This window comes from Camponotus floridanus, unplaced genomic scaffold, assembly GCF_003227725.1.
Source record: "Camponotus floridanus strain SB8 unplaced genomic scaffold, Cflo_v7.5 scaffold39, whole genome shotgun sequence".
NCBI classification, from domain to species: domain Eukaryota; kingdom Metazoa; phylum Arthropoda; class Insecta; order Hymenoptera; family Formicidae; genus Camponotus; species Camponotus floridanus.
In genome coordinates this window covers 990,692-1,001,712 of record NW_020229536.1, presented here as the reverse complement: position 1 = coordinate 1,001,712, position 11,021 = coordinate 990,692, and the positions used below count along the sequence as shown (strand labels likewise).

Genomic DNA, 11,021 nt, shown 5'->3' with positions numbered 1-11,021 from the left:
ATAATATTTACATTTCTATATATTTCTAAATATTTTTCGGTCATTTTAAAAGTTTTGTTAATCTACATCTCCATTATTTGGATATTTATATATTGACTTTATATAGACGAAGGTTATAAATATAAAACAATCTAGAATAAAGATCTCTTAAATAATAATTTAATTATTTCATTGTATTATTATTATAATCTTTTAATGTAATCTTTATTTACGTAAATATTTATTTTTTTAATTTTGTTGCAGGCAATATTTATGCATATACATTTGCATTAAATTCTCAAAGTTTGTCAGAAAATGATACGTTTAAGTTTAGTTAGAAGCCCAATACTAATAAGCATACTTCCATTTGGTAATACTACTAATTTCGACAAACCTGCGAATAGCATAATAAATCCACTGGATGATAAATTTGGTTGGGATAGAGTAAAAAATATATTTCGTCTAAAGTACATCTATTTTATATATTATCTAATTATTTATTTGTATTGTAAAAATAATTTTTCGTTTTATGTTATACAATTGTTACTATAAATAATTTTCTTTTACAGCCAAGAAGGTAAATACACAAAAGAATTGACATCTATCATAAATATAACATTATCAGGTGGCATGTTTGGTATGGTCTTGGGTGGTGTAACTGCATCTAAAAATACTGTGGATAATTTTATCTCAAATAATGAAGCGACAAAATTTATTAGTCATTTTGATGCAAAATGGCATTTACAGCAGGCAGTCGTTACAAATTTCATAAGGAAGGGTTCAAGAATGGGAGGAAAACTAGCACTTTTTTGTTGTATATTTAGGTAAAAATATAGCTTCTATGACCTTTAAATTTTATATAGAATGATTTATGCTGTAAGTTAAAAATATATATATATTTTTTTTAACAGTACTGTAACAACATGCACATCGGCATATCGAGGAAAAATAGCAGTAGAAAATTATATGTTGGGTGCTTCTATAACAGGATTACTATTTAAAATAAATTTAGGGCTTCGAGCAGCTCTTATTGGCATGGGGCTTGGTAGTATATTAGGTGGAATATATGGTGTTACATCACTTGTTATTCTTCAAATATCAGGCGTAACTATGGATGAAGTACTAGAGGCACAAAAGCAATGGATAAATTCAAGAGATGAGTAAGTATTATATAAAAATGGTATATATTTCATAATTGAGATCTTAAATATGTAATTTTTTTTTAAATAAACTTTATAGTATATATATATATATATATATATATATATATATATATATATATAATTCAATATTTTTATTGTATGTAGAAGTCATAAAATGTATCTGTTTATATTTCATTTTTCAGTATTAATATTTCTTATATTTAATAATTATAGGACCATCGATAAGAAGATAAAGGAAGGTATGAGTACTGAATTATCAGAAGTAAGGCAGCTATATGAAGACATTAAAAAAAGTCACTTAATTGAACAAACAGAAAATATTGAAGATAAAACATAAACTTATTATGTAAATAAATCTTGTATATAGCTATATATGTGTGTTATTATTATTCATCTATAAATCTTGCATATGTATATATATCTTTATTTGTGTTGATAATTAATGAAAGTTTTGCGCGAAGATGGCAAAATAATTCAAAATCATTCTTTAAACATACAAATAATTTATCATACCATAAGTGTAAAGCTTGATGAATCTTATATCTTGTATATAAAAATTTAAATAAGAAATTAAATAGAATAAATAATATTTTTTTAAATATATTTACAGAATAGGTCAAAATATAATGTTAAAAAAATTATGTTTTAACTGTTTAAAAAATATTTTTCATTGGCAATAAATGAAAAAGGAAAAACTTTAATAAACATTTTAAGAACGTGGATGCGCAAGAAAATACATTAGAAAATATTATCTACTATTATGCTTTTTATTTGATATTATAAATTTCGTAATTTAATTTTTTTTAATCAGAAGATGCTAATTCCTGAACCTTAGTTATACGTTTAGCACCTCTGTTTGGTGGACCCTTGGGTTTAGCGAATTTGGGCTGATGCAAACTGATTTTTGGATGCAATTCCTCTTGAAAAAATTCCTCCGTAAGTTCCTTTCCATCAGTTATTTCAAGCTATATAATCAACATATTTTAATAGCAAAAGTAAAAACTCTCCCTATATATAATAGGAGATTATATGCACACACGATGTATACGTATTTTTACAAATATGTCCCGATTGAAGAAAAATATTCATATATTAAGCTATTAATTACATTGTGTGTACATATGGAAATAGAAAAATATTTTATAAATTATTGACGTGGCTATAGGTCACATATGGCAGGCCTATTCTGTAAGCTCTGTAACAAACATGCTTTTAAACCTTAAAAATAATCATCATTACTCATTTAAGATCGTTAAAAGAGTCTTTATAGTTTTTAGTTACATAATTGCAACATACATACCTATAAATGGTCCTTAGCAATTACATACATCGTATGTGCACCTGGTATAAATATACATAATACTGAATGTAATATAAAAGGAAACACAAATTGTAAGTTTAAATTGCATGATGCTTTATTATTTCCAGTATATTTGATATTGACAAGATATACAATATCCTTGACTTTAATGAGTCTATATCTACAATAACTGAGAAATCAGAGCTAAGATAAAATTAAAGAATTACAGAATAGGCCTGATATGATACTTAATTAAAATATACTAGGCAACACTGTGCGTCATGATTTTATAAAATGGAACATTGTCTGTAACTATTTTTTTAGCATAGAATACAAGAACTTAACTTAATTATTCTATAGCAAATGTGTGAGCCAAATTTCTTTTTATTTTCTCTTCCGCGGCTTTAGATAAACTATCATAAATAGAATTCTCTTTTATAATTTATTAAAGATAATAAATTTCTCTAAAACCACATATATAGACTTAAACATTATTTTTGCATATTTATACAATATAAAAAACATAATTGTGCACGGAAGAGAAAAAAATTAGAAAGAATTTAACTCACAAATTATTTTCACAGCACAAGTAGACCTAACTATTTTTATATTTTTCTATTTTAGACTAAAATATTTAAAGTTTATAAAAAGCTACAAGTATTAAAAAAATACAGATCACAAAAAATAGAATGCCTCTTATATATTTTGTTGCTGGTTATCAAATTTTAATCCTATCTGCTGTTTTCTTGCATATGCATTTAAATGTTTAATATTTTGGAGACATAGGACATAGGACAAAATAATAAATACATTAAAAGTAAAAATTTTTTAGTATAATGTAATTTTCTAAGAATTCAATAAAGAGATAATTTTAAATTGATATTGATTGAAATCTTGTAAGATCTTATAGTTATGCAAATGCAAATGTTTAATATGCATTAACAGCTGATAGGACTCATCTCAAATCAGTCTTATTTCATACGCATACTTGTGTAGAATCTAATATTTTATAGCATTTATAATAGTGTAGAACATGATATAAAATTTTATATGTAGAATAACTAGTTTGTTATCACTATTTTATAGCTAAAATAATAATGTGCAAAAAAAATATATTTACGTTAATGTGGCGCTCGCGTATTTATCACTGTCCACTACGTTATTATCATATTGAAAATACGTATATAGAGAAGTTAGGTGAATGGCTTTAGCTCTATTTCTTTTCCTTCCTTTTATCTATATCTAGAGCAAATATGGAATTTTTCCCAACTCTCTATCCATCACATATTGTATACAAGTTACTACAGAAAAATATTGCAAATATTTACTAAACTCTACATGACTATTTGAATGAGCTTAAAAGCCAAGCCTTCAAAAATTCCACTTATAAAAAATACTTAAAATGACGTATCACTTTTAATAAGACTAGGAACTAATTCGGGATAACGTATTATATATTTTATATATATATTTTTTTAGGTGTGTGTGTGTGTGTGTGTCTATGCATGATATATCTAAATAGATGTACATAATTATTTTGTAGATAAAAATATATAGACAAAATTTCAAAGTCAACTTCATTTTTTTAATGAATAAATTTTTCAAAAATTTTTACACTACATCTTTTTATCTTTAATAGCACAATTATTAAAATAAGTTGTAGAAAGTTGTGAACTATGTTATCTCATTATGGATAAATAAATATAATATACTATTTAATCCTTTAACTGCGGGTATTCATACTCTATTGACGATAGCTGTAATTAAAGAAAATAAAATCAATTTTGAAACGTTCTCTATATATTTTTCTACTTATTAAAAAGGCTAACTATATATTGTTATCTCTCAAATAAAATAATTTTTGTGTAAAACAACTTTTTCATGTCTTTAATTGCTTATGAAATAATCCAACATGTCCAATTTAAATTAGATGTGTATATTGCATGTATTAGATTAAAAGAATCACATGTATATGTATATATGTATATAAATGTATATATGTATATAAATGTATATATGTATATGTATATAAAGTATATATAAAATTTAAAAAAATGAAGGAACACTATATATGAGTAGAAACGTTAAATTCTATAGATAATTAAATTACATTCACATTTCATTTACTCATCACATGACATACTAGTGCTTAAATGTCAAATATAAAATTTGAAAAATAAGGCTTAGCTTTCAATGTCAAACAAAATCATTTTATTTCATCTTAGCTCATCTGTCAAATATAAAGTCCAAAAAATGAGGCTTAGCTTTTAATATCAAACAAAATAACTTTACTTCATCTCAGCTTATTTGTCAAATATAAAATTCAAAAAATAAAGCTTAGCTTTCAATATCAAACAAAATAATTTTACTCCATTTTAGATCATTTGTTTTTCATATAAATGAATATTATGAATAATATCATAATATACTTTTAAAATAATATGTACTATACGGAGTTGTATTGTATAGGCATCTCACATTAAGTTATTAATAGATATAAATGGCATTTCACAACAGAGAGCCTTTCATGTGTCTGACATTTTTGCTTTTATAATTTAGAAAAATACATTATTTAGTCTATTCTGCTTCATTAAATAGCTTTATATTTACTTTGACACATAAATTATTTCTAAATGTTGATTAACAACACTGAGATTAATATTTTTTTTATATAATGCGCGCTTTCTACTGCTTTTAAATTAGTTTGCAACATATATTGCAATCGATAATTTGCTTTAATATTGGAAACATTGGAAAAACCCATTATTTTATTTTAAATAATTCATTAATAATGTCACAATATTATATACTATAATTCTGAAATTCATAAAGGGAGCTATTGATGCGCAAAACATCACAAACACTTCAATTAGCAGAAGCAATAATAGCAGAGACAAATGCTTTAGGTCAGTTTTAGCTCAAAACACAAGATCGTTTCTGTTTTGATTTTTTCTCTGGTATGAATTGAGTAGGGGCACAAGGTGTCGATGGAGTTGCGGGAGTTATTGCAGCTGTATCTTTTATGCTTGGAGGATCTTCTAACATATCTGTTAACTCTTCCCCACTATTTACTTCCAACTGGGATTGCATTTATATAATACAGAGATGGTAGTTATATATGTACATATGTATACATATGAAAAATAGTTTAAATATCACATAAAAAATAATAAATAATAGTATGCAATATTATTTAGATTTAGAAAAGCAAGTGTATAGATCGAAGATGTATTATAATTATTGTTGAAGATTATTATAAGCGTAGCACACAAGATTACCATTTGAAGCATTTAATTTTAAGAGAACAGATAATATATATCAGCTCTCACAATCAGGATTGAGAAATAACACATTACTTTATAATAGAAAAAATAACTTTGTTACATTTTTTCAGTAACAAGAATAACAAAATTAACAAATTTATTTTGTCATTACTTTTTTAAATTTATTTATAATTTTCATACAAATAACTATTCAACGGATATTAAAATTACAAAACTGCTAGAACTCTTTTAATATCTCATTTCTTTCTACTTTATAAGAAATATTTAACATAGATAATTCGATGATCAATGAAGAGGATTTAAAATTATAAAGATTAGCATATCACAAATCTATTTACAAATCTATTAAAAGAAAACACTAATAATCAGAAAATTTTCTCTTCTTTATTTACAGCATTTAAAAATTTTAAAAACGTTCCTTTGTAAGATTTTTAAGCTTCTTTTTATCAAAATTATTATTTAAAAAAAAAATGAAATTATTACACACTTATCAATAGTAAGATCACTATCGAAATTAAATCATTTTTATTATATTTTATATTTTAATATAAAAAATGTTTAAAAATATCAATTTTAAATGTGTTTAATTTTGTATTAACATTAAAAGAAAAAAAAACATGGAAATTATAATAGTGCATTACTATTTGAATAATAATATTGATAATGAGTTACTTTTAAAAAATTGGTAACAAATAACAAGGTAACGACTTATTTTTTATAATGTGACTTTCCCAATCCTGTTAGTTCTAAAAATTTTATATTCAAAGAGACAAAAAGAGAGAGTATTGTGTATGTACATAAAGTGCAAAAAGTAGCATGGGATGTATACATGAGTATGCGTGTGTGTATATGTGTGTGTGTACATACACACACATCATTCATATAAAATACATTTTAAACAATTTTGATGCACATCGTACTTTAACGTCGACATTCTATAAAATTCTCTATTCTCTTTTTTAAATTATTATTCTTGCAATAAACAATTATAAAAAAGGCAAATTTAAAAACTAATTTCAATAAAATTATATTAATATCGAGAATAGAATTGATATCTACAGAGATTTCTATTATACAATGTTATATTATGTCTGAGCACTCGAACTTTATATACAATCTAGTTCAGTAATCAATTTTAATACTTCTCTAAATATTTCAATTAAATATATTCGATTTAAAAATAATTTTTGATATAAGAATTTTTATCTACAAATAATCCCAGAAAATTTCATTAAATAGTCACAAGAGATCTAGAATATTCTTTCTCTCTCTTTTTGTCTTTCTTTGTATATGCTTTGTATGAGTGCTTTTAAAATCACAAAGTTCAAAAGTTTAATTAATATTACAAAATTCATAAAAAATCACATGTGTTTTATAACACACACACACACACATTCCACATTATAAAACACATATATACGATTTTCAGTGACTTTTGCAATTACACACAATTAAAATTTTAAGCTTTTATTATTTGAAAAGCATGTTCATTTAATTGCATTAATATTATCTCTATACTTAAACAAATAATATTAAAAAGATATTTATATTAAAAAGGTGCGAGAATATAAAAATAAAATAATAAATTATCAAAGGATTAAATATATACTAACCTTTTTTGCTATAATTACTCCTAGAGATTGGATAAGATCAAGAAGAGGTGCTTTGCATGATGAATACAACATTCTTTCTTTAATACTGCAACTATATCCTGGCATGCTATATATAAAAACTAAAAAAAGAAATGTAGAAATTATTTGTACTATATTGACATGTAAAATTACTATATTCATTACTACATTTATCATTTACCTACCTATACTTTCTGTGTAATCTCCTTCATGAGTATGTTTAAAATTATAAAGATGATATCTAGCAGCATCAGATGGAATTTTAGTAGGTAATTTATCTAATGAAACATCACAAGCTGTTACTAAATGTATTTTTTCTTCATCTAATTCAATTTTTAATTGGACATATTCATGAATTCCCTTTTCTAACTCCATAATAGCCTGTTTGGCTTCATCTGTTACTGGAAATGCTACACCACTTAATGTCTGATGCCTTGTTTCTACACTGTAGTCAGTAGTCGCTGTAGTCTTTTTCAATTCAGCTAATTCTTCCTCCGCTGTTGTCAGTGGTACAGGTACCGTATCATTTCTCTTATGCTTGTGATAACCATCTAATGTAATATCTTCTGGAACTGTGCCATGTAATTCTTCTTTTATCGAAGATGTACCAAATTCTTGCTTCAATGTAGCTTTAGTAGAGGCATAAAGCATTTTTTGTCTCACTGGTGCGGTATCAGGAGACCAGGATATGAATAACCAATCGTAACCAGAATCTGGTGATTTGGTATCTAATCTATAGAGGATATAAGCTGGCTGATTTTCCACAATTAATGGTTTGATCATTTTATCATAATCATCCTGCCACTTGTTTATTGGCTTGGAACTAGACATTGGAGTCAATTGTTCTGAAAAATTAAATAAGTAAAAAAAGAATATTATATATATATCTGTGCTTTTTAATCTCAATATCTCTTAAATTACGAGACCTCTAATAATAGTAGGATAAAAATGCAAATTCCATGATTCAACAAAAAACTCACCATTTTCTATCGAAACCTTCAGTACTCGAATTTTTCCGTCACGGCATTTCGCAAACAACTTCTTCAATGCATCATTGGCTAAAAAGAAAAAAATCAATCTTATTACAATATTGTTAACGATGGTATTTTATACAAACGAATCGTTTCAATTAATTTTCGCCATAAAGACGCTTCATATATAATAAGAAACACATAATCACCTTTGATTCCCGTCTGATGTGACATTTTGCGAAGAGCTACAGCTGTTGCCGTGTCAAAATATGTCGGTTATTTGCGAGGAATTTTTTCTATCTGCCAAAGATTTTTTTTTTTTGGGGAGATGTAAATATCACTAAATTCTATTCTAAAGGTGCAATTTCATTGACGCTAGAAACCAGCGGCAAATTAAAATCACTAGACTTTCTCTAGATATGGCATCAATAAAATAAAGTTCAAACAGTTTCAACTTTTTCAGTGTGTAAAGCGGCCTTTTCATTGACGCTACTTTTTAGCGTCAATGAAATTGCACCTTAACAGTTGGCAGCCCTACGAGATAGGCTGTGCAGCACTGCGCGTATATAAAATAAATTTGAAATCGCTTCTAGCCTAACCATCTTCACGCGATCGACTTTATTTGAATTGCATGGCATCGCATCGAATTATGATGCCGCGCCGATTTGTTCGAACGTAATTCGGGACATCGCGATGCTGTATAAGCGTCGAATGAGCACGAATTGTCACGCAAATATGATAAATCACATCTACTCACCGTTCACCGGCTGTTCCACAGGCCGCTCCACTCGCTCGCCTCGGGACGTCCCATTCCGATCTTGATGCACACGATATCATCAACGCGAACGCGCGACACTTTATTCGGCACTCCCGATATTCGCTCGCATCCGATAATCATCATCAAGGACGCAAATAACGTGACGCGACTTCGCTCCATCTTCGCGATCGCGCTATCACTGAACTGTGAAAAATAGCTGTCGCGCACTTTCACCGACATATTATGAAAGTCGCGCGATCATCCTTGGACACTTTCGACGCTCTTTCACTCGCGATATTCGTTTAAAAACGGTTAAAAGACGCGAAAAATGCGGACGTACGACGATCCGTGTAACTGCGTATGACTCCGATTCACGTATGACGCGTATGACGTAGCAGTCACGCGCTAACATGGCGGCCGAATCAGTGCGCAGAAACGAATGCGCACTGGTTCGGCCGCCATGTTAGCGCGTGATCGCTACGTCATACGCGTCATTGCTACGTCATACGCGTCATACGTGAATCGGAGTCATACGCAGTTACACGGATTGTCGTACGTCCGCATTTTTCACGTCTTTTAACCGTTTTTAAACAAATATCGCGAGTGAAAGAGCGTCGAAAGTGTCCAAGGATGATCGCGCGACTTTCATAATATGTCGGTGAAAGTGCGCGACAGCTATTTTTCACAGTTCAGTGATAGCGCGATCGCGAAGATGGAGCGAAGTCGCGTCGCGTTATTTGCGCCCTTGATGATGATTATCGGATGCGAGCGAATATCGGGAGTGCCGAATAAAGTGTCGCGCGTTCGCGTTGATGATATCGTGTGCATCAAGATCGGAATGGGACGTCCCGAGGCGAGCGAGTGGAGCGGCCTGTGGAACAGCCGGTGAACGGTGAGTAGATGTGATTTATCATATTTGCGTGACAATTCGTGCTCATTCGACGCTTATACAGCATCGCGATGTCCCGAATTACGTTCGAACAAATCGGCGCGGCATCATAATTCGATGCGATGCCGTGCAATTCGAATAAAGTCGATCGCGTGAAGATGGTTAGGCTAGAAGCGATTTCAAATTTATTTTATATACGCGCAGTGCTGCACAGCCTATCTCGTAGGGCTGCCAACTGTTAAGGTGCAATTTCATTGACGCTAAAAAGTAGCGTCAATGAAAAGGCCGCTTTATACACTGAAAAAGTTGAAACTGTTTGAACTTTATTTTATTGATGCCATATCTAGAGAAAGTCTAATGATTTTAATTTGCCGCTAGTTTCTAGCGTCAATGAAATTGCACCTTAAATCAGAGAGAAAACTGAGAGAGATAGATATATATATATATATATATATATATATATATATATATATATATATATATATATATACATATATATAAAGTTCAGTTTTCTCTTTACTTTCACCAAGAAAGGAGGAAATGATATTACATTTGTCCATAAAGCTTATATTTAGAGATGCTATCCGTATATTTTAATTGTATTCCCAATGTCATAAACCTTATGCAGTGTTCACACTATCGACTTGAGCATAAAACTAATTAATAGGCCTTAGGAGAATTTATTCAATATAAAAAAATATATTAATATTATTATTAAAATATTATAAATATATTAATAAATTAATATCAAATTATTAATTATATATTAATATTATTAAATAATATTATATTTATATATACTTTTAACTTGACATAATTTTATATAAATTAAAAAATATCTCATTGAATTTTTCTTGAATTTGAATTTTAAATTTATTTTTCAATGATTTTACACACAAAATAATAAAAAAAATAAATTGACGTATGTGAAGCAAACACATAATTGTTTACAAAAAATATGCAGCTATTTGTGCATATAAATTACATAAATTACGTATTTCATACTCTAGCCGCGATATTATTGAGAGGACGCTAGTGTATAAGCCT

At 28.1% G+C, this 11,021-nt stretch overlaps 2 protein-coding genes across 3 annotated transcripts; one reads left to right on the top strand and one right to left on the bottom strand.

Moving 5' to 3' along the window:
• Positions 1 to 34: 34 nt before the first annotated feature.
• On the top strand, positions 35 to 1,507 carry LOC105247785 (RPII140-upstream gene protein). Its single transcript, XM_011252188.3, has 5 exons — positions 35 to 112; positions 244 to 446; positions 549 to 803; positions 891 to 1,139; positions 1,356 to 1,507. The coding sequence occupies exons 2-5, from the start codon at positions 295 to 297 to the stop codon at positions 1,477 to 1,479; spliced, it is 780 nt and encodes a 259-aa protein (XP_011250490.1). The 5' UTR covers positions 35 to 112; positions 244 to 294; the 3' UTR covers positions 1,480 to 1,507.
• A 347-nt stretch (positions 1,508 to 1,854) lies between these two features.
• LOC105247859 (twinfilin) lies at positions 1,855 to 8,654 on the bottom strand. Of its 2 annotated transcripts, none has more exons than XM_011252393.3 (5): positions 8,538 to 8,651; positions 8,338 to 8,415; positions 7,543 to 8,202; positions 7,340 to 7,458; positions 1,855 to 2,107 (listed from the first exon to the last, which is right to left on the bottom strand). In XM_011252393.3, exons 1-5 carry the CDS (start codon positions 8,560 to 8,562, stop codon positions 1,946 to 1,948), a joined length of 1,044 nt encoding a protein of 347 aa, XP_011250695.1. In that variant the 5' UTR covers positions 8,563 to 8,651; the 3' UTR covers positions 1,855 to 1,945. The 2 variants fall into 2 exon arrangements, with proteins under 2 accessions (XP_011250695.1, XP_011250617.1); XM_011252315.3 differs by lacking the exon at positions 1,855 to 2,107 and adding an exon at positions 4,883 to 5,520 and having other exon boundaries at positions 8,538 to 8,654.
• Between the last annotated feature and the right edge of the window lie 2,367 nt (positions 8,655 to 11,021).